The following is a 24,427-nucleotide window of genomic DNA, read 5'->3' on the forward strand; positions in this document are numbered from 1 at the left end:
TATTAAGGAAGCAGTAGCAGGACATTTGGAAAAGCATAATACACACAAGCAGAGTCAGTATGGTTTTATGAAAGGGAAATCATGTTTGACAAATTTGCTGGAATTCTTTGAGGAAGTAATTCGCAGGGTGGATAAGGGGGAACCAGTGGATGTGGTGTATTTGGATTTCCAGAAGGCACTTGATAAGGTTTCACATAACAGGTTAGTACAAGATATAAGTTCACGGGGTTGGGGGAAATATGTTACCATGGATAGAGGGTGGGCTAACTAACAGAAGCAGAGAATTGAGATAAATGGTTCATTTTCTGGTTGTCCAATGGCAATTAGCGGGGTGTCACAGGGATTAGTGCTGGGGCCCGAACTATTTACAATCTATATTAATGATTTGAATGAAGGGACAGAGTGTAATTTAGCCAAGTTTGCTGATGATGCGAAGCTGGGTGGAAAGCAAATTGTGTGGAGGACGCAAATAATCTGCAAAGGGTTGTAGAAAGCCTAATTGAGTGGGCAAACAATTGGGAGATTGAGTATAATGTGGAAAAGTGTGAGATTATCCAGTTTGGCAGGAAAAATAAAAATACAATTTATTATTTAAATGTAGAGATATTACAAAATTCTACAGTACAGAGGGTCCTCGGGTCCTTGTGCATGAAACACAAAAAGTCAGTATGCAGGTACACCAAGTAATTATGAAGACAAAAGGAATGTTGGCCTTTATTGCAAGGGAATGAAGTATAAAAGCAGGGAAGTCCTGCTACAACTGTACAGGGTATTGGTGAGACCACACAGAGTACTGCATACAATTTTGATCTCCTTATTTAAGGAGGGATATATTTGCATTGGAGACAGTTCAGAGACGCTTCACTAGTTTGATTTCTGAGATGAAGGGGTTGACTTATGAAGATAGGTTGAGCAGGTTGGGCTGCTACTCATTGGAATTTAGAATTGTGAGATGATCTTATTGAAACAGATGATACTAAGGGGGCTCGACAAGTAGATGCAAGGAGGATGTTTCCAATCTTGAGGAAATCTAGAACTTGGGGGCATAGTTTAAGAATGAGGGGTCGCCGATTTAGAACTGAGATGAGGAGAAATTTCTTCTCTCAGTGTTGTAAATATTTGAAATTCTCTACCCCAGAGAGCTGTAGAGGCTGGGTCATTGAATATATTTAAGGTGGTGATAGCCAGATTTTTGAGCAATAAGGGAGTGAAGGGTTATGGTGAGCAGGCATGGAAGTGGAGCTATGTCCAAGATCATATCAGCCATGATCTTATTAAATGGTAGAGCAGGATCGAGTGGCCAACGTCCTACTCCTGCTCCTATTTCTTATGTTTATTTAAAGGGTGAAGAATGAATGCAAACTTAATCAGCATTTTTTTTTATCTGACCATTTTTACATTGATTAATTTGTCAAATATCCCAAAAATTAAACTACAGCCCAGTTTTAGAGGGAATCAATATCAGCAGAAAGAAAGCCCAACTGTCAGAATGGACATGATTCAGTCTGGGACAACAGCAGAATCCAAACCCTGAAGTCACTTGTGAACTCCTTGGTGTCTCAGCAGGGTGCATAACTGAGTGAATCCCTTCCCACAAACAGAGCAGATGAACGGCCTCTCCCCGGTGTGAATTCGCTGGTGTCTCAGCAGGTGGGATGAAGTAATGAATTCATTCTCACATACGGAGCATGTGAACGGCCTCGCCCCAGTGTGAGTGTGCTGGTGTCTCAGCAGGTGAGATAACCGAGTGAATCCCTTCCCACACTCAGAGCAGGTGAATGGCCTCTCACGTGTGTGAATTCGCCAATGATCTAGCAGGTTAGATGACTTAGTAAATCTCTTCCCACACTCAGAGCAGGTGAACGGCCTCTCCCCAGTGTGAATTCGCTGGTGTTTCAGCAGGGTGGATGAGGTAATGAATCCCTTCCCACACTCAGAGCAGGCGAACGGCCTCTCCCCAGTGTAATTCGCTGGTATTTCAGCAGGGTGGATGAGGTAATGAATCCCTTCCCACACTCAGAGCAGGTGAACGGTCTCTCCCCAGTGTGGACTCGCTGGTGAATCAACAGGTGAGATGAATGAATGAACCCCTTCCCACACTCAGAGCAGGTGAACAGCCTCTCCCCAGTATGACTGCGCCGATGAGCTTCCAGCTCAGACGGGTAATTGAATCTCTTCACACAGTCTCCACATTCCCACGGTTTCTCCGTGGTACGGGTGTCCTTGTATCTCTCCAGGTTGGACGATCAGTTGATGCCTGGTCTACACACAGTAGACGTGTATGGTTTCTCTCCGCTGTGAATAGTGCGATGTTTTGTCAGGCTGTGTAACTGGTTAAAGCTCTTTCCACAGTCTGTGCAGTGGAACACTCTCACTTGGGTGTGTGTGTCTCGGTGCTTTTCCAGTCACACTGATGTTTGCATGGCAGAACAGACAAATTTTTCTCCTTCCACATTCAAAGTCCGATGATATTCAGGGCCTGAGGAATTGAGTGATTCTATCAGATTTTGACGTGATATTTGGATTCAGTATCCCGTCTGCAAATCCTCCCCTCCTGATACCCTGGAAAAGGAATTTACAAAAATGATTACTGCAAGTACAGGACAGAAATTCAGAACAGACAATTCTAGAATGTAAGGAACATTCTTTCCTCTCTTGTTCCTCCAAAGCTGGAAATCCCCGTCCCATGCAGTCTTCCCCCTCACTGTCCTGAAATTCAAACACATCGCACGTCTGAAGGCAGCTTGTCCTACGCTCTCAATTATCATCATTAACTCTGGCTGGGTTCAGTTCTACACTCACCATGTTCAGTTCTACACTCACTGGTTCCCCTCCCCTGAAGGTCTTACTCTGGCTGGGTGCAGCTCTACGCTCACTGGTTTCCCTCCCCTGAAGGTGCTGACTCTGGCAGGGTTCAGTTCTACAAATCACTGGTTTCCTTCCCATTCCTCTTGAAGTGCTGAGTCTGGCTGGATTCAGTTCCACATTCACTGGTTCTCCTCCCTGTCCTCCCTTGAAGGTGCTGAGTCTGGCTGGGTTCAGTTCGACGTGCAATGGTTCCCCTCCCTCTCCTCCCCAGAACGTGCTGACTGTGGCAGGGTTCAGTTCGACGCACAATGGTTCCCCTCCCTCTCCTCCCCAGAAAGTGCTGACCGTCGCTGGGTTCAGCTCTACACTAACTGGTTCCCCTCTGCTGAAGGTGCTGCATCTGGCTGGGTCCAGTTCTCCAATAGGTTCAGTGCTTTATTCATTGGTTTCGCTCCCTCATCTCCCCTGAAGGTGCGGACAATGGCTGGGTCCAGTTCTACACTCACTGGTTCCCCTCCACTGAAGATGCCGACTGTGGCTGATTTTAGTTCTACATAGAAATATAGAAATATAGAATGAAGGTGCAGGAGTAGGCATTCGGTTCTTCGAGCCTGCACCACCATTCAATATGATCATGGCTGATCATGCAACTTCAGTACTCCATTCCTGCTTTCTCTCCATATCTCTTGATCTCTTTAGCAGTAAGGCTCATATCTCACTCCATTTTGAATATATCGAATGAATTGGCATCAACAACTTTCACTGGGAGTGAATTCCACAGGTTCGCAATTCTCTGAGTGAAGAAGTTTATCCTCATTTCGGTCCTAAATGGCTTAGCCCTTATCCTTAGACTGTGACCCCTGATTCTGGACATCCACAACATCAGGAACATTTTTCCTGCATCTAACCTGTCCAATCCCGTCAGAATTTTATATGGTTCTATGAGATCCCCTCTCATTCTTCTAAATTCGAGTGAATATAAGCTTAGTCGATCCAGTCTTTCTTCATATGAAGTTCTGCCATCCCGGGAATCAGTCTGGTGAACCTTCGCTGCACTCCCTCAATTGCAGGAATGTCCTGCCACAGATTAGGAGACGAAAAGTGTACACAATATTCAAGGTATGGCCTCACCAACGCCCTGCACAACTGCAGTAAGACCTCCCTGCTCCTATCCTAAAATCCTCTCGCTATGAAGGCCAACATGCGATTTGTCTTCTTCACCACTTGCTGTACCTGCAACTTTCAATGACTGATTTACCATGACATCCAGGTGTCTTTGCACCTCCCGTTTTCCTAATCTTTCACGATTCAGATAATATTCTGCCTTCCTGTTTTTGCCAGAAAAGTGGATAACCTCACATTTACCTACATTATGCTGCACCTCCGATGCATTTGCCTAACCTGTCCAAGTCACCCTGTAGTCTCTTAGCATCCTCCTCACAGCTCACAGTACCACCCAGCTTAGTATCATCTGCAAACTTGGAGATATTACACTCAATTCCTTCATCTAAATCATTAATCTATATTGTAAATAGCTGGGGTCCAAGCATTCAACCTTGCAGTACCCCATTAGTTACTGCCTGTCATTCTGAAAAGGATTCATTTATTCCTACTGTTTGCTGACTGTCTGCCAACCAGTTCTCTATCCATGTCAATCCATTACCCCCAATACCATGTGCTTTAATTTTGCACACTAATCTCTTGTGTGAGACCTTGTCAAATACATCACATCCACTGGTTTTCCCTTGTCCATTTTACTAGTTACACCCTCAAAAAATTCTCGAAGGTTTATCAAGCATGATTTCCCTTTCATAAATCCATGCTGACTTGGACCGATCCTGTCACTGCTTTCCAAATGTGCTGCTATTATATCTTTAATAATTGATACCACCATTTTCCCCAGTACCAATGTCAGGCTAACCGATCTATAATTCTCTGTTTTCTCTCTCCCCACTTTCTTAAAAAGTGGGTTTACATTCGCTACACTCCAATCCAGAGTAACTGATCCAGAACGTATAGAATTTTGGAAAATGACCAGCACTATTTCTAGGGCCACTTCCTAAGTACTCTGGGATGCAGACTATCAGGCCCTGGGGTACAACTGCAATAAGACCTCCCTGCTCCTATAATCAAATCCCCTAACTATGAAGGCCGACATACCATTTGACTTGTTCACCTAGCCTGTTGTACCTCCATGTCAATTTTCAATGACTGATGTACCATGACAGCCAGGTCACGTTGCACCTCCCCTTTTCCCAATCTGCCGCCATTCAGATAATATTCTGCCATTGTGTTTTTCCACTAAAGTGGATAACCTCACATTTACCAACATTATACTGCATCTGCCATGCATTTGCCCACTCACCTAATCTGTCCAAGTCATCCTGCAGACTCTTAGCATCCTCCTCACAGCTCACACCGCCACCCAGTTTAGTATCATCTGAAAACTTGATATATTACACTCAATTCCTTCATCTAAATCATTAATGTATATTGTAAATATCTTGGGCCCAGCACTGAGCCCTGCAGCATCCCAATAGTCACTGCCTGTCATTCTGAAATGGACCCGTTTACCCCGACTCTCTGCTTCCTGTCTGCCAACTTGTTCTCTATCAACGTCAGTACATTACCCCCAATACCATGTGCTTTAATTTTGCACACCAATCTCTTGTGTGGGACCGTGTCATAAGAACATAAGAACATAAAAATTAGGAACAGGAGTAGGCCATCTAGCACCTCGAGCCTGCTCCGCCATTCAACAAGATCATGGCTGATCTGGTCGTGGACTCTGCTCCACTTACCCGCCTGCTCCCCATCACCCTTAATTCACTTATTGGTTAAAAATCGATCTATCTGTGACTTGAATACATTCAATGAGCTAGCCTCAGCTGCTTCCTTGGGCAGAGAATTCCATAGATTCACAACCCTCTGGGAGAAGAAATTCCTTCTCAACTCGGTTTTAAATTGGCTCCCCCGTATTTTGAGGCTGTGCCCCCTAGTTCTACTCTCTCCGACCAGTGGAAACAATCTCTCTGCCTCTATCTTGTCTATCCCTTTCATTATTTTAAATGTTTCTATAAGATCACCCCTCATCCTTCTGAACTCCAACGAGTAAAGACCCAGTCTACTCAATCTATCATCTTAAGGTAACTCCCTCATTTCCGGAATCAGCCTTGTTATGCGTCTCTGTACCCCCTCCAAAGCTAGTATATCCTTCCTTAAGTAAGGTGACCAAAACTGCACGCAGTACTCCAGGTGCGGCCTCACCAATACCCTATACAGTTGCAGCAGGACTTCTCTGCTTTTGTACTCCATCCCTCTCGCAATGAAGGCCAACATTCCATCCGCCTTCCTGATTACCTGCTGCACCTACAAACTAACTTTTTGGGATTCATTCAGAAGGACCCCCAGGTCCCTCTGCACCGCAACATGTTGTAATTTCTCCCCATTCAAATAATATTCTCTTTTACTGTTTTTTTTTCCCAAAGTGGATGACTTCACACTTTCCGGCATTGTATTCCACCTGCCAAACCTTAGCCCTTTCGCTTAACCTATCTAAATCTCTTTGCAGCCTCTACACAACCCGTTTTTCCACTAATCTTCGTGTCATCTGCAAATTTTGTTACACTACACTCTGTCCCCTCTTCCAGGTCATCTATGTATATTGTAAACAGCCATGTCAAAAGCCATTTGAAAGTCCAAATACACCACATCCACCTGTTCCCCCTTGTCCACTCTACTTATAACATCCTCAAAAAATTCCAGAAGATTTGTTAAGCATGATTTCCCTTTCATAAATCCGTGCTGACTTGGAACGATCCTGTCACTGCTTTACAAATGCGCTGCTATTGCATCTTTAATAATTGATTCCAACATTTTCCCCAATACTCATGTTAGGCTAACTGGTCTATTATTACCCATTTTCTCGCTCCCTTCTTTTTTAAAAAGTGGTGTTACATTAGCTACCCTCCAGTCCATAGGAACTGATCCAGATTCGATAGACTTTTGGAAAATGATCACCAATACATACATTATTTATCGGGCCACTTCGTTAAATACTCTGGGATGCAGACTATCAGGCCCCAGGGATTTATTGGCCTTCAATCCCATCAAATTCCCTAACACAATTTCCCTCCTAATAAGGATTTCCTTCAGTTCCTCCTTCTCACTAGACCCTCAGTCCCCTGGTATTTCCGGAAGGTTATTTGTGTCTTCCTTATTGAAGACAGAACCCAAATATTTGTTCAACTGATCTGCCATTTCTTTGTTCCCCATTATAAATTCACCTGATTCTGACTGCAAATTACCAACATTGGTCTTCATTAAACTTTTTCTCTTCACATATATATATAGAAGCTTTTGCAGTCAGTTTTTATATTCCCGGCAAACTTCCTCTCATACTCTATTTTCCCCCTCTAATTAAACGCTTTGTCCTCCTCTGCTGAATTCTAAATTTCTCCCAGTCCTCAGGTTTGCTGCTTTTTCTCGCCAATTTATATGCCTCTGCCTTGGATTTAACACTATCCTTCATATCCCTTCTTAGCCACGGTTTAATTTTACTCCAGACAGGGATGTACAATTGTTGAAGTTCATCCATGTGATCTTTACATGTTTGCCATTGCCTATCCACCATCAACCCTTTAAGTATCATTTGCTAGTCTATTCTAGTCAATTCACATCTCATACCTTCGAAGTTATCTTTCCTTAAGTTCAGGACGCTAGTCTCTGCATTAACTGTTTCACTCTCCATCTTAATTAAGAATTCTAACATATTATGGTCACTCTTCCCCAAGGGGCCTCGCACAACAAGATTGCTAATTAGTCCTTTCTCATTACACATCACCCAGTCCAGAATGGCCAGCCCTCTAGTTTGTTACTCGATATATTGGTGTAGAAAACCATCCCTAAAACACTCCAGGAAATCCTCCTCCACCATTTTGCTATCAGTTTGGTTAGCCCAATCTATATGTAGATTAAGGTCGCCCATGATAACTGCTGTACCTTTATTGCACGCATCCCTAATTTCTTGTTTGATGCTGTCCCCAACCTCTACTACTGTTTGGTGGTCGGTACACAACTCCCACGAGCACTTTCTGCCCTTTGGTATTCCGCAGCTTCACCCATACAGATTACACATCATCCAAGCTAATGTCCTTCCTTACTATTACGTTAATTTCATTTTTAACCAGCAACGCTACTCCACCCCCTTTTCCTTTCTCTCTATCCTTCCTGAATGTTAAATATCCTTGGATGTTGAGTTCCCAGCCTTGGTCATCATGGAGCCATGTCTCAGTGATGCCAATTGTATCATATTCATTAATTGCTGCCTGCGCAGTTAATTTGCCCACCTTATTATGAATACTCTTGCATCGAAGCACAGAGCCTTCAGGCTTGTCTTTTTAAACACACTTTGCCCTTAGAATTTTGCTGTAATGTGGCCCTTTTTGATTTTTGCCTTGGGTTTCTCTGCCCTCGACTTTTACTTTTCTTCTTTCTATCATTTGCTTCTGCCCCCATTGTACTTCCCTCTGTCTCCCTGCATAGGTTCCCATCCCCCTGCCATAATAGCTTAACCCCTCCCCAACAGCACTAGCAAACACTCCCCCGAGGACCATCCGGTTTGTACTGGTGCAACCTCCCCAGAACCAGTTACAATGTCCCAGGAATTTGAATCCCTCTCTTCTGCACCATTCCTCATACCACATATACATCTGAGCTATCCCGTGATTCCTACTCTGATGAGCATGTGGCAATGGTAGCAATCCTGAGATTACTATCTTTGAAGTCCTATTTTTTAATTTAACTCCCTAAATTCAGATTGTCGGACCTCATCACGTTTTTAACCTATGTCTTTGGTACCTATATGCCACCACGACAACTGGCTGTTCACCCCCCTCCTTCAAAATGTCCATCAACCGCTCTGAGACATCCTTGACCCTTGCACCAGGCAGGCAACATACTATCCTGGAGACTCAATTGCGGCCGCAGAAACGTCTATCTATTCCCTTTACAATAGAATCCCTTACCACTATAGCTCTCCCACTCTTTTTCCTGCCCTCTTGTGCAGCAGAGCCACCCACAGTGCCATGGACTTGGCTGCTGCTCCCGTCCCCTGGTGAGTCATCCCCCGCAACAGTATCCAAAGCAGTGTATCTGTTTTGGAGGGCGATGACCGCAGGGAACCTCTGCAATACCTTCCTTCCACTGCTCTTCCTGTTGGCCACCCATTCCCTATCTGTCTGTGTAAACTTTACCTGCGGTATGACCAACTCACTAAACATGCTATTCACGATTCACGGCATCGTCAGCTTCGCGGATGCTCCAGAATGAAACCACCCACAGCTCCAGTGCCACGATGTGGTCTGTCAGGAGCTGCAACAGGATACACTTCCTTCACATGTAGTTGTCAGGGACACTTCCCACATAGCACAGAAGGAGCAGGACACGTGTCTGAGCTCTCCTGCCATGACTTAACCCCTAGTTTCATTTAATTTGGCAACAACAATGATAAAGGTTACCTACTGATAAAGTGAAAAAAAAGAAAAAAGAAAAACTACTCACCAATCACCAGCCAATCACTTGCCCCCTTGGCTGTGAAGTGACCATTTGATTTATTTCTACTTTTTTGTTTACCTTCTACCCCTGCTGCAGATGCACCAGCTGGCCTCCGACTCACCGGACTCCTGCCTCTCTTGGATCTTTTATAGGCCTCCGACTCCCCAAACTGCAGCTCGACGAACTCCCTCCTCTCGCGGGCCTTTTTTCGGCCTCTGACTCCCCAAACTCCCACTCCACGAACTCCCACCTCTCACGGGCCTTTTATAGGCCCCCGACTCCCGAAACTCCCACTCCACGAACTCCCGCCTCTCGACTCTCGCGGGCCTTTTACAGGCCTCCTCGACTCCCTGGAAACCCGTCCACAAATTCCTGCCTATCGACTCTCGCGGGCCTTTTATAGGTATGTGAATGAGGATTGTACTCTGTATGTCAGTTTTTGATCCGAGAATGTGGGTTTTATCCTGCACCTGTCAATTTCTGTAATTGCTTGTGGGTTTCATTCTGTATATTTTCATTCCTGGTGTGTGAGTGTTTGTTTTGCACTGTATCTGTCCATCTCTGTTATATGAATGTGCCATACCCGTCATTCTCCAGTATGTTAGTATTATTTTACTCTGTACCACCAATTCCTGATAGAGTATTCATTTTACTTTCTGTCAATTTTTGATATGGAGGTGAGTGTTTGTGCTGAATGTATCGGTCTCTGATATGTGAGTTTGAGTTTTACTCTGTATCTCTCTGTCACTGGTATGTGAGTGTGGGCCTTTCTCTGTATCTCTCCTTTTCTGTTATGGGAGTCTGGGTTTTGTTCTGTACCTATTAGGTTCTGATATGTGAGTGTGGGCCTTACTTTATAACTGCCAGTTTCTGCTTGATTAAAAGTGGGCTTTCCTTTGTATCTGTCAGTTTCTGATATGGAAGAGGGGACTTTACCCTGTACCTGTCAATTATTGGTAAGTGAGTATGGGTTTTTCATTGTATGTCACTTCATGTAATGGGAACAGGATTTTAATATGTCAGTCTCTGATGTATGAGTGTGGGTTTTATACTGTATCTCTAAGTCTCTGATATGTGAGTGTGCGTATTATTCTGTACCTGCCAGGTTTTGGCATATATGAGGGGGTTTAAGCTGTGCCTCTAAGTTTCTGGTATGTTAGTCTGCCTTTAATTTGTATGTATTAGTCTACGTGGTTGTAAGTTTTATGTTATGTGTGTGAAGCATTTATTCTGTATCTGTCAGTTTCTGGTATGTGAGTGTGGGGTATAATCTGTACCTGTCAGTGTCTGGTATGCGATTGTGGGTTTAATCTGTATCTGTCAGTCTCTGGTATGTGAGTGTGGGGTATAATCTGTACTGGTCCATTTCTGGTATGTGAGTGTGGGGTTTAATCTGTACCGGTCTGTCTCTGGTATGTGAGTGTGGGGTATAATCTGTACTGGTCCGTTTCTGGTATGTGAGTGTGGGCTATAATCTGTATCTGTCACTTTCTGGTATGTGAGTGTGGGGTTTAATATGTACCGGTCCGTCTCTGGTTTGTGAGTGTGGGATACATTCTGTACCTGTCAGTTTCTGTTATGTGAGTGTGGCTTCAATCTGTACCTGTCAGTGTCTAGTATGTGTACTGAGGTTTAATCTGTGCCTCTCAGTTTCTGCGATGTTAATCTGGGATTAAGCTGTAACTATTTGTTCCTGCTACTTGATTATATGTTTTAGACTGTACCTGTCAGTTCCTGCTATGTGAGTGTGGATTTTACTCTGTATCTGCCAGTCTCTGGTATGAGAACGTGAGAATGAATTTAAGTTTTTACCTGTATTTCTCTGATATGTGAGTGAAGATTTTGCCTTCTACATGTCATTTTTCTGATGTGCGCATGTTGGTTTTACTCTGCCCCTATCAGTTTCTGCGATGTAAGTAACAATTTTACTTACTGCCTTTCAATTTTCCAATATGTGCACATGGGATTTACACTATACCTGTCATTCTCTGGTATGCAAATGTGAATTTTATTCTGTTACTGTCACTTTCATATATGTGGGTGTGTGTTTCATGCTGTATCTGTCAGACTATGGTACGGGAATGTGGGTTTTATTCTGCACCTGTCATCTTCTGGTATGTTCAGGGGGTTAAATACTGAATCCGTCAGATTCTGAAACATGATTATGGCTTTTACTCTGCACCCGTCAGCTTCTGATATGCGAATGTGGTTGATGCTACCTGTTTTTCATTTTTTCTGATAGATGATTGTGTTTTATTCTCTAGCTGCCAGATTCTGGCAAGTGAGTGTGGTTGTTTAATTTATCTGACAGTGTGATCTGTTTCAATGGTGAAACAGCATCTGATTCGACTGCTCTATGTGGCTGTAAGATTCACAATGTAACTCTGACACTTCAGATCACTGTGAGACTGACAATTTTTGCTGCCTGTGACAATAGGATTGAGGCCAGTTCTGTGTCTCTGTGCTCTACGAGTGGTAATCGACTTAGTGTGTGAGAGAAGGAGCTGCCTGCGCTGTTCCTTGTGTTCTGGTGGAGGAGGAAAGCTCAAATTTGTTCAGGCTGGTTAAAGAATTTTGCTCTGAGAATAATAATATGAGAATAATATTAGTTCTATGATATGGAGGTGAACATGATGTTGCTGAGGGAGCGACAATGTATAATCTAGAATTTTTTGAGGATGTAACTAATAGAGTGGACAAGGGAGAGTCAGTGGATGTAGGTCCAATACAATAGATTATTGTGCAAAATTAAATCCCATGGTATTGGCGGTAATGTATTTATGTGGATAGAGAACTGGCTGGCAGACAGGAAGCAACGAGTAGGAATAAACAGGTCCTTTTCAGAATGGCAGGCAGTGAGTCGTGGTGAAGCGCAAGGTTCAGTGCTGGGAACCCAGCTATTTACAATATACATTAATGATTTAGACGAAGGAATTGAAGGTAATATCTCCAAATTTGCAGATGACACTAAGCTGGGTGGCAGTGTGAGCTGTGAGGACGAAGCTATTAGGTTACAGGGTGACTTGGACAGGTTAGGTGAGTGGGCAAATGCATGGCAGATGCAGTATAACGTAGATAAATGTGAGGTTATCCACTTTGGCACCAAAAAACAGGAAGGCAGAATATTATCTGAATAGTGACAGATTAGGAAAAGGGGAGTTGCAACGAGACCTGGATGTCATGGTACATCAGTCGTTGAAGGTTGGCATGCAGGTACAGCAGGCAGTGAAGAAGGCAAATGGCATGTTGGTCTTCATAGCTAGGGGATTTGAGTATAGGAGCAGAGAGGTCTTACTGCAGTTGTACAGGTCCCTGTTGAGGCAACACCTTGAATATTGTGTACTGTTTAGGTCTCCTAATCTGAGGAAGGACATTCTTGCTATTGAGGGAGTGCAGCGAAGGTAACCAGACTGATTCCCGGGATGGCAGGACTGACATATGAAGAAAGACGAGATTGACTAGGCTTATATTCACTGGAATTTAGAAGAATGAGAGGGGATCTCATAGAAGCATATAACATTCTGACGGGACTGGACAGATTAGATGCAGGAAGAATGTTCCCGATGTTGGCGAAGTCCAGAACCAAGGGTCACAGTCGAAGGATAAGGGGTAAGCCATTTAGGGCAGAGATGAGGAAAAACGTATTCACTCAGAGAATTGAGAACCTGTGGAATTCTCTACCACAGAAAGTTGTTGAGGCAGTTCGTTAGATATATGCCGCTAAAGGGATCAAGGGGTACAGTGAGAAAGCAGGAATGGGGTACTGAAGTTGCATGATAGGCCATGATCATATTGAATGGTGGTGCAGTCTTGAAGGGCCGAATGGCCTATTCCTGCACCTATTTTCTATGTTTCGAAGTTTCGGTTCTGGAGAACTCAGCTCACCGAAACAATATAACTGGTCTTTAAAATATATTCTCCTACACTCCTCTCCTGGTGCCTGCAATAGATGCACTTTGTGAAATTCTCCATATCCTCACTGTCAGGCTGTGTTTCCACTGCTCACTATTCAAGAACAACAGACACGTTGAGATTGGAACTGAATCAGGAACATTCACTACTGATTTGGGGAAAGAATGCAGCAATGATTTGAAAGAGCGAGGTGGTTTACTTTCTCTATTGCCTTACACTATCCACACACAGCCCGAGAATGGCCTCTCACTTCCCACCCCTAACCCCCCCCCCCCCAGCGTCTGCACCCACCACTCCCCCAGCGTCTGCACCCACCGACTCCCCAGCGTCTGCACCCACCCCTCCCCCAACGTCTGCACCCACCGATTCCCCCAGCGTCTAGACCCGCTGACTGCCACAGCGTCTGCACCCACCGACTCCCCCAGCGCCTGCATCCACCGACTCCCCCAGTGTCGGCACCCACCGACTACCCCAGCGTCTGCACCCACCGACTCCCCCAGCGTCTGCACAGACCGACTCCCCCAGCGTCTGCACCCACCGACTCCCCCAGCGTCTGCACAGACCGACTCCCCCAGCGTCTGCACCCACCGACTCCCCAAACGTCTGCACCCAACTACTCCCCCGGCGTCTGCACCCACCCCCTCCCCCAGTATCTGCAATAAAACACACGGAGAATGGGTGTCCGGCCCGGACCTCACTGTAACTGGTGTTTGTGTTCGGCTCCAGTCTCAGTTCCTGGTCATTGTCATTTCACAGATTCAGGGGCAGAGTCTCTGTGAGACGGTGGTACTGGCGGCAATATCCCGCCTCACAACTCAAACCCCAAACACCAGATTCTCCAAATCAGCTGGAATAAGGTGTTGGTAAACTGCTGAACCTGCCTGTGGGAGGAGATGGAATAAGGTCTGAGATTGACAAGGAAGGGAATATATAGGCGGGAATATTCGTGAGTGTTAATTGTAACGGGACCTTATTTAAAAGCATCTGGCTCCTGGAAGGTTTGGATATGAATTCCGAGTCGGTAAGGGTTTGTGCGGAGCGCTGTGTATCGGTTCTATTGTGGAGAAAACAATGTGAGATTGGCGGTTGCAGAAAGCTGGAGGTGGAGCTGGAAGATCAGAGACCGCGCTCTGCTCTGTCTCCTCCCCTGCCGCGCTCTCTGTTTAATCTCTCACTTGTCTCCTCCCCTTCCCGCCTCTCTCACTCTGCACTTTCTCAGTCAGGTCGGGGCCGGCTCTCTAAAAAGGAGCCAGGAGCAGTTCGTTTCTCATTCAGCGACAGGAGGCAAAGGACTGGGCAAAGGCTGAGCCAAGCGGCACCGTAAAGTTCTCCGTGATAACATCTAGGGCATCACCAAATCCGTCATCCGCCGCCTGGCTCGCCGTGGTGGTGTCAAGCGGATCTCAGGCCTGCCCTCTCCCCCGGACACAACACAAAGAGCCACCCACCGCCTCACAGAGAGAGCAGCGACCTGATGATGGGAGTGTGGACAGTTTGGTTGGGAAATGATTTCAGCTATTTAATTAATGGAAAGAAAGACTTGGATTTATATAGCGCCTTACACAACCACCAGACATCTCAAAGCCAATGAAGTAATTTTGGACTGTAGTCGCTGTAGGAAAATGGGGATTATTAAATATTTTAGAACAATGTTTTACATGAAAGATCAGAAACTCCGAGTGTCACGGTCACAATGAACGGGCGGGGATACAGAGTCTCCTTTACCCAGACATTACAGTCTCCCCTCACAGATAATCCTGTCATGTTGTGAGGTTTCTGTGTGAGAAACAGTTAAGCGGGATGGCACTGGCAGGATGGATGCGAGATATTGCTTACAGGATGTAGTGACCGAGGAATTATTCCTGCCCGGTACAGACCGATCAGGGAATGGGACAGAATTCAAACCGGAATGTTAAAGAGAATGGGATTGATGACTTATGGGGCACCATCGACGTTATAAAGAGTGGGATTCTTACATTGCTGGCGGGAAATTAGAGTTTCTTTAATCTGTTCTTGATACTCTGAAATTGGCGGGCTTTTTGAAATTGACAAACTGTCAGTTCCATTTCAGCCAATCATGGCCCAGTAATCCCCGCCCTTCCGTTTCGCTCTCGATGATTGGTACAAACTTGATTGGCGGTCAGGCTGCGACCAATCACAGCCCCGGGGCAGACTCTCACAGACACAGATGCATTACCAGTCCTTGTGTTCCAGGTTGTGCTGAGATCCGTTCAGAAGATGGCCCTGGTCAAGCAGACAGCGCGCAGATCGACTGAAGGGAAAGCTCCTCGCAAACAGCTGTCGACCAAAGCGGCCATGAGGAGCGCTCCGGCCACGGGCGGAGTGGAGAAGCCTCATCGCTACCGACCCGGCACCGTGGCTCTGAGGGAGATCCGCCGCTACCAGAAATCCACCGAGCTGCTGATCCGCAAGCTGCCCTTCCAGCGCCTGGTGCGGGAGATCGCTCAGGACTTCAAGACCGACCTGCGCTTCCAGAGCTCTGCCGTCATGGCCCTGCAGGATGCCAGCGAGGCTTACCTGCTGGGGCTGTTTGAGGACACCAACTTGAGCGCCATCCACGCCAAGCGAGTCACCATCATGCACAAAGACATCCAGCTGGCCCGCCGCATCCGCGTGGAACATGCCTAGACTTCCCCTGCGCGGGCTCGAAGCTTCAGCACCAAGTGCACAACCGCTCTTTTCAGAGCCACCAAATCAGCAAAGGAAAGAGCTGCGACTGGCGCCAGGCAAACTGGCCTGTGCACTCACGGTGCCGGTCTTGTAGTGTTATTGGGTTTATACAGTGCCGTGAATACCTGACGGTGCGGGTTTGATCCAAGTTTAAATGTGAGTGAGATGCCCAGTATACCGACTACACCCGCCCAATGTGGGTCTGTAACTATAAGTGGGAGATCTGATATTGAATTGATCACACTGCACATACCAGGATAGATTCCAGAGAGCCAACGAGGTGCCTGCAATCTGTATCTCACCTTTAACCCAGCTCTGAATGCGGGGACAGCTGGGACACTATTTGTAATATTTTGAATTAACCAGAGCTGTAATTCTGGTTCCATCCGGTATGCAAATTAAAAGGGTAAAAGTCTGCGTAGATCACTGTGTTCAGGATGTATACACCTCTCCCTATGTAATTATTGCCCCAATAAGAGACGGTGAGCCCATCAACCGCTCATTTTATTTATATTCGGCTCTTAACATCCGTTTATATTCGGCTCTCCCAACAACGGGTTCAATGAAGGACGGTCTCACGTTTAGGTTCCGTCTGTTTTGTATTTCTCTGAAGCCAGTCCCTCTCTATATTGATTCACTCATGTGAATATCGGCTAACAGCAAACATGCGGCACTGTGTGGTGAATTGGACTTCTAGATGTTCCTGCTTATAACTGAGAATGTCTGAGGCTCATTTCTGATCTGCAAACTCCCAGTTTAATTACAGAGATTTAATATTAAATTAGAACCGGGACAACTCAGATCCATAGATCAGTAACCAGCCCTTTCATAGATACTGTAGGTGGCTCTGAAAAGAGCCATTGGGTTATTAGATTAAATCCTGTCCGCTTTACTTGCTCTTGGACACACTGGTAGTTTTCTTGGGCAGCAGCACAACCTGGATATTAGGCAGTACCCCGCCCTGAGCGATGGTCACCTTTCCCAGCAGCTTGTTGAGCTCCTCGTCTTTGCGGATGGCCAGCTGCAGGTGTCTGGGGATGATGCGAGTCTTCTTGTTGTCGCGGGCCGCGTTGCCGGCCAGCTCCAGGATTTCAGCGGTCTGATACTCGAGCACTGCAGCCATGTAGACCGGGGCTCCGGCACCCAACGCGTTGCTCTTCCGCAGGAGCCTGTGAACACGGTGCACAGGGAACTGCAGTCCGGACCGGGAGGAGCGAGACTTGGCCTTGGCCCGAGCTTTACCGCCGGTTTATCCTCTTCCAGACAGTTCCACAATCCACACGTTCAGAGAAAGTATGAGAAACTCCTCCCACATCTGCCCTTCTTATACTTTCTGTGTGTATGAGAATGCAGGGAACGAACTTGTGATTGATCACTCTGTGATGAATTTCATTGGTCTTTTCCGATAACTAATCACAGTCTGCTTAGCCCACCAATGAAGGTAGGGCCGAAGTTACTGTCTCCAAACAGTCAGCATAACGATTTTTAAATTCAAAAACCCGTCAAAGAATTGTTAAAATAACGGATTATGTTAATAAATTCACCATTAGTCAAAGATTTCCCAACACGTTTAATTCCTTTTGTCTTATTCCATATTCCCTTGCAAGTTCCAGGCTGTTACAATCAGCATTCAATTCGGGTACTATTTCAAACTATCTGTAATAGGAGGGAGTCAATCCCCACTGATTCTGTAACGGCACACATTCCAGCTCAATCTTAGTAAAAGTTCGTTTTCATAGATTATCGATCGATCCTCCGTAAATGCGGGAGTGAGACCAGAACTTTGAGTCCCTCTGTGAAAAGAGAAGAGGGACAGAGTGTTCAAAATATCTCCGTTCTGTTCTCTGTAAAAACTCCCATTCTGGGTTGTTACACTGCGGAGAGTGTCGGGTTAATAATCGAACTGACCCGCAACAGGAATTGACAAATAAACTTGAAAAGTGCCTGCGAGAGAGAATGTGTGACGCAGATCTGAGTCTCAGTCCCTAAACATGCTGTTAATTCGACAGGCGGTGTCAATGAATGGATCTGAGAGCAAAGCGAAAGACCGACCAGGGGTCGTGTTTGAAGTTTGTGGGCGGGAAATTCCAGCGAAGCTGCTTATCGGAGAATTCAAAACTAAATCTGGATGCGGTAGCCCTCGGATGGGGAAGTTGCCTCAGGGCCATGGAAGCTACATGTTGAGCGGTAATGATCACTGCGGGTCTAGTCCTCGATCAAAAGCTGATTGTCAAGTGTCCCCACACCGTACATGCTTTGCTGTCTATGAATAGAATGTCTCAGGTGACGGCAGCTAGATGGACCCGCTGGACAGCAGTTTTGGAAGCTCCTAATTTCCATATCGTCCGGGCTAGCCCGGTTAATCCCGCAACTATGCTCCCGATGTCAGAATCAAGGGAACAAGAGGGGGGAGAATGTGAGGAGCATGACTGCGTGGAGATTTTAAAAGAAACAGAAGAAGCAGCCTTAGCAGCAGAGGAGCCTCTGCACAACCCAGTCCTCATCCTGTTTACAGATGGTTCCTCCTTTGTTGACAATGGTACCAGAAAAGCAGGATGGGCAGTTACAACCTTATATGAGGTAGTGGCAAAAGGATGTTTACCCTCAGGAACATCAGCACAACAGGCCGAGTTATGGGCCCTGTCAGAATCATGTCGAATAGCAGAAGGACAGACAGCTAATGTCTACACAGATTCGCGTTATGCTTTTGGAGTCGCTCACGACTGGTCTGTTATGGTGGAAAAGAGGATTCCTCACTGCTGCTGGTACACCTATCCGGAATGGAAAAGAAGTCCGAGACTTACTAGAGGCCATACAATTACCTCAGGAAGTGTTCATCCTGAAGTGTAAGGCCCATACTGATACGTCCTTACTATACAGTATAAATGCACACGAGGCCCATGCTTGAGAGAAGCTCAGTCTGTGACCTGTCCTTTATTCCTTAGCCTTCAAGTGATGAAGGTGGGTGGAGCTTCCCCTTTTATACCTGAAGGTCCAGGTTAGGAGTGTCTCCCATCTAGTGGTCATTGTTCTCATAGATTACACATGGGTTACAATGCTGGTTGAATACATGACATCACCTCCCCCCCAAAGTCTTATTGGGATCACAGATTGAGTCTCTCTGGTGGTTTACGCTCTATTGTAGAGCGCCTGAGTTGGGGCTGTGGTTGTTGGGCGCTGGCCTGAGTGTCTGCTGTTTGCGGTGCCTCAGGCCTATCCAGACTGCCCACAGTGATTGGGCTCTCCTCCCTCTGGTTCCGGTGCTCGGTCACCTGTGGTGGAGTGAACTCTATATCATGTTCTTCCTCTGCTTCTTCTATGGGATTGCTGAACCTCCTTTTTGTTTGATCCACGTGTTTGCGGCAGATTTGTCCATTGGTAAGTTTAAATACCAGAATCCTATTTCTCTCTTTCGCAATCACAGTGCCTGCGAGCTATTTGGGCCCTGTAGCGTAGTTGAGGACAAAAACAGGATCATTTACATCAATACATCGCGCCCTCGCATTCCTGTCATGGTAGTCATATTGTGGCTGGCGCCTGCTCGCGACAATTTCTTTCATGGTGGGGTGTATAAGGGATAGCCGGGTTTTGAGCGTCCTTTTCATTAGCAGCTCCGCGGGTGGAACCCCTGTTATCGAGTGAGTTCGGGATCTATAGGCCAACAGGAGGCGTGATAAGCGGGTTTGTAGGGAACCCCTTTGGACTTTCCTGGCTGTCCCCCCAGACCCATTCACGACCTTTGTGTAGGAGGACGTGTAGTGGCTCTAGCAGCGTGCTCAATTTGGGAAGAAAGTTACCAAAATAGTTCAGGAGCCCCATGAACGAACGCAGCTCCGTCATGTTACGGGTTCTGGGTGCTCTGTGGATCACTTCCGTCTTGGACGCAGTCGGTCTGATCCCGTCTGCTGCTGCCCTCATCCCCAGGAATTATACCTCTGGAGCTAGGAAGACATACTTCGCCTTTTTCATTCGCAGCCCTACCTGGTCCAGTCTGCATAGCACCTCCTCCAGGTTGTGGAGGTGTTCTTCAGTATCGTAACCCGTGGTGATGATGTCGTCCTGAAAAACCACCGTCCCTGGAATCGACTTGAGGAGACTTTCCATATTTCGTTGGAACATCGCGGCGGCCGAGCGAATCCTGAATGGATATCTGTTGTACTCAAACAACCCCTTGTGTGTCGTGATGGTGGTCAGCTTCTTCGACTCACTCGCCAGCTCCTGGGTCATGTAAGCTGAGGTCAGGTCCAATTTTGAAAAAAGTTTCGACCGGATAGCGTCGCAAAGAGGTCCTCCGCTCTCGGTAGCGGGTACTGGTCTTGGAGTGACACGTGATTGATGGTGGCCTCGTAATCACCACATATCCTGACTGACCCATCCGCCTTGAGCACCAGCACGATCGGGCACGCCCAGTCACTGAATTCGACTGGCGAGATGATGCCTTCCCTCAGCAGGTGGTCCAACTCGCCTTCTGTCTTTTCTCGCATCACGTATGGCACCGCTCTGTCCTTGTGGTGTACTGGCCTGGCGTCCGGGTTTATGTGAATCACTACCTTGGCCCCTATGAAAGTGCCGATGCCGGGTTGAAATAATGATTCAAATTTGTCCAGGATCTGTGAGCACGATACTGGATCCAGAGAGGAAATTGCATTGACATCGCCCCATTTCCAGTTCATGACAGCAAGCTAACTCCTCCCCAGTACTGCAGGACCGTCCCCTGGGACAATCGAGAGTAGCAACCTGTTCTCCGAATCTTTGTGGGTCACAACTACCATGGTGCTGCTTAGCACTGGAATTATCTGCTTTGTGTAAGTTCGTTGCTGTGTGTCAATCGGCGATAATTTTGGCCTCCTGGCTTTGGATGGCCACAACTTTTCGAACTGTTTGATACCCATCAGGGACTGGCTGGCCCCCGTGTCTAGCTCCATTAATACTGGGATGCCATTGAGGAGCACTTTCATCGTTATCGGTGGCGTCCTGGTGTATGAACTGTATACGTGCTCCACATGAACTCGCTGAGCTTCAGCTTCCAGTAATTTCCCCCAGCGTTCACTTCTGCAATTTCTGCAGGTATTTTGCTCATTCCTACAAACTCGGCTGAGTGTGTGCCTCCACGCCTCCAACTTGAGCTGTTGTTAGAATTAAAAGGTCCCTTGCCAGTCGATCGTCCCTGACTGCCCCTGTGACTCTCCTTGAATGTGCCATTAACAGGTGTTGATGGCCCCATTACTGGCCGCATTGTCCCTTGCAATGACGTGAATCGCCGTTCAGCTTGCCATTGTCTCTGTCGAACTCCCCCTCTGGGTTCGACTGCATGTTGGGGCATGCCCGATTGCCCTTGTCTGTCTGGAGAACTGTGTGCTGCTTTATCAATGTTGAATCTCTGTCCCAACCATTCCTTAACACAGTACCTCTCGTCTGTTCTGCTAGTGGCCATGCTTGCGTGGTTTAAATCCCAGTTTCTCGTCGCCATTGATACGTCCTTACTATACAGTATAAATGCACACGAGGCCCATGCTTGAGAGAAGGTCAGTCTGTGACCTGTCCTTTTTTCCTTAGCCTTTAAGTGATGAAGGTGGGTGGAGCTTCCCCTTTTATACAAGAAGGTCCAGGTTAGGAGTGTCTCCCACCTAGTGGTCATTGTTCTCACAGTGTACAACTTAGGTCAGATTATACATGGATTACAATGCTGGTTGAATACATGACACATACCAAGGAAAATACCACAGAAGCACAGGGAAATGCCCTAGCCGACCAGGCAGCTAAAGATGCCGCTTCACAGGGCGTTCCCCCAGGAGAACCAACACAGATGTGCAGATTGAAAGCACTCAGGAGTCTGACAGGAGACCTCCAATCAATGCAAGGCGAGTGCTCCCGAGAGGAAAAATGGACATGGATTGAGGCAGGAATTAAGCTATACGAAGATGGTGTCTGGAGACAAAGAGTTGCCGACAAGCCAGTCGCGCCACAAGCACTTATGCCTGTTTGTAGCCCAACAGATCCACTCGTGGGGACACTTGGCTTCACAACAGATGACGGTGCGGTTCCAGAAAAGCTGGTGGGGTCGGGGATTTAAACAACATGCCCAGCTGGCAGCAGACCGCTGTGTGGTCTGCCAGAAAAATAATTCTGGACCCATCACGGTAATGCCCCAACTGAGGCCCCCTGCCCCTGTCGGACCATTCCAGCATTTGCACGTTGATTATATATCTCTTCCTTCATGCCAAGGATACACTAACATTCTTGTCATGGTCGACAGATTCTCTAGATGGGTAGAAGCTGTCCCAACTAAAAGAGCCACAGCCAATCACACTGCAAAGGTCTTGTGTAAGGATTACATTCCCCGATGGGGAGTCCCGAGCAGCGTTGACTCAGATCAGGGAACACACTTCAGAGGTGCTGTCTGCCAAGAAGTCTGTAGGTTACTGAACATTATGTGGGATTTACACTGTCCTTATCATCCACAATCATCAGGACAAGTAGAGCGAATGAATCGAACTTTGAAACAACAGCTTGCATAATATCACCAAGAAGGAACACCATGGCCCCAGGCACTACCAATATGTAGCATTAGGGCAACCCCAAACAGAGCTACAGGTCTAAGCCCATTTGAAATTATAACAGGAAGACCCATGTCACTGCCAGGAACTATTGATTTACGGAAAGCTGATGTTCACTTAATGAGTAACATTTTGTTATCATACTGTCAGAACCTAACCAATGCTATTAGTTCTGTTTCCCGACAGGTATCGGCAGCTTGGGGTAATCCACCCGAAGGAGGACACGACATCATCCCGGGAGTCTGGGTGTATGTGAAAAAGTTGCATAAAGAACCTTTGGATGCCAAGTGGGAGGGACCTTATCAAGTGTAATTGACCACCCAGGCAGCTGTTAAATTCCAAGGAAAGAAAGCCTGGATCCACGCTTCACACGTTAAACGAGCACCCGTAACTGAAGCTGAAATCTAGTAAGGACAATTACTTTTTGCCAAAATGTATAAATTTACTGTATTACTGATTGTAGGTATTCTAGGCATTTGCCTACTTCTTACTAGCCGACCCTCTGCACCAAAGGGAAATAGTAGAGTACCAAGAGTACCACATGTAAATACTTTTTTATATATGTCATACATTTATGCCAAACAAGGTAACATTTCTAGTTGTTGGGTATATGCGCATATTCCTATTCACTCAAAGGGAGGGATTCCCTTGAGACCAGTTCCCTTGAATATCTCGGAAATGGCTGAGTGAATAATTAATCAAAACAAAACAGGCAATGCGTTTCAGGATACGGAAAACTGGGCATGTGAATGGAAGTCAGCAGGTTACAATCTTACTACCTTTGAAGGGGGATACCAACGATGTTACAATAATTCCAAACGGCCCCCATTTTTTGTTATCACTAATACAACGGGAATAGGAAGACCGAGGAATTGGTCTGTCTGATTAGAAACATCAAATGAGGCCAAAATATGGGGTGTAGTAACTGCTCCCGGAATTATAATATAATCAAGCCACGGAACCGTCCAAACAGGGCCGATGTGGGAATTTTTAAAGTAAGGGGGATTCTAAATAAAACAGATGGAAAAGCCTGGTCAGGCCCCGGAGTTTTGCTGACAAAGAAACAGCTAACCTTCATTGCCTATAATGGCACCTATTGGGTGTGTGGCCACAAGGCCTACCCTTGGCCGCCCCAGAATTCGACGGGATCCTGCTATTTAGCATACATTGTGCCGTATATGTATCACATAAAGTCACTGTCGGAACATTTACACCGTCCTAAGTGAGCTATCACAGAAACAGAGAGGTTCTTTGCCATTCTGATCCCCAGGTATGGGACCGCCAGACTGGCAAGGGAATCCATTAACATGGCATCCGTTGTGGAACGTGTAGCCAATGATACCTCAGAGGCCCTAGTTAAAATCAATGCAGAAATGGTAGCAATCTGCACAGTAGCCCTACAGAATAGACTGGCCCTTGATTACATCCTGGCTGAAAATGGAGGTACCTGTGCCCTACTCGGAACTGAGTGTTGCACGTATATCCCAGATAGCTCCGAAGAAGTTACCCACTTAGCGGAGCATATCCAAAAGGAGGTAGAACAACTTAAGCAACCCCCATCATTCACTTTGTGGAGCGGAGCCACTGAATGGCAAGGTTCAATAGGAACTTCATTGGTAGAAGGTTTAATTCAATTCATTGTAATTATTTTACTTTTATATTGTTTGTTTATGTTGATTAAATATTGTTGCGACCAGGCAGCTGCAGCTGCTGTCCCTAAGGTGAGATACCTTGCAGGTCCCAGCAGACTGTCTGTACGTGGCACAGGGGTATTTTATGCTCAAGGGAAAGTTGTCTACTGGTTCAATTAAGATATTGATTTGGATTAAATTGGAATAAGGTTAATTAACCTACTAAAACAAGACTTCAATTGTGGTCACGATGGAATTCGGGTTGGTGTAAAT

The 24,427-nt window shown here is 46.2% G+C and overlaps 1 protein-coding gene and 1 long non-coding RNA gene across 2 annotated transcripts in view; one reads left to right on the forward strand and one right to left on the reverse strand.

The window, feature by feature from the left end:
- Positions 1 to 687: 687 nt before the first annotated feature.
- LOC139229913 (uncharacterized) overlaps positions 688 to 24,427 on the reverse strand; it is a 39,390-nt gene continuing 15,650 nt past the window's right edge. Inside the window, exon 3 of the long non-coding RNA XR_011587862.1 lies at positions 688 to 2,562. This is a non-coding gene — a long non-coding RNA (uncharacterized lncRNA). The remainder of the gene's footprint in view (positions 2,563 to 24,427) is intronic.
- On the forward strand, positions 15,514 to 15,924 carry LOC139230468 (histone H3-like). Its single transcript, XM_070862291.1, has one exon. It carries the CDS (start codon positions 15,514 to 15,516, stop codon positions 15,922 to 15,924), a length of 411 nt encoding a protein of 136 aa, XP_070718392.1.

The sequence above is a fragment of the Pristiophorus japonicus genome, chromosome 19 (genome assembly GCF_044704955.1).
Source record: "Pristiophorus japonicus isolate sPriJap1 chromosome 19, sPriJap1.hap1, whole genome shotgun sequence".
Classification (NCBI taxonomy): Eukaryota; Metazoa; Chordata; class Chondrichthyes; family Pristiophoridae; genus Pristiophorus; species Pristiophorus japonicus.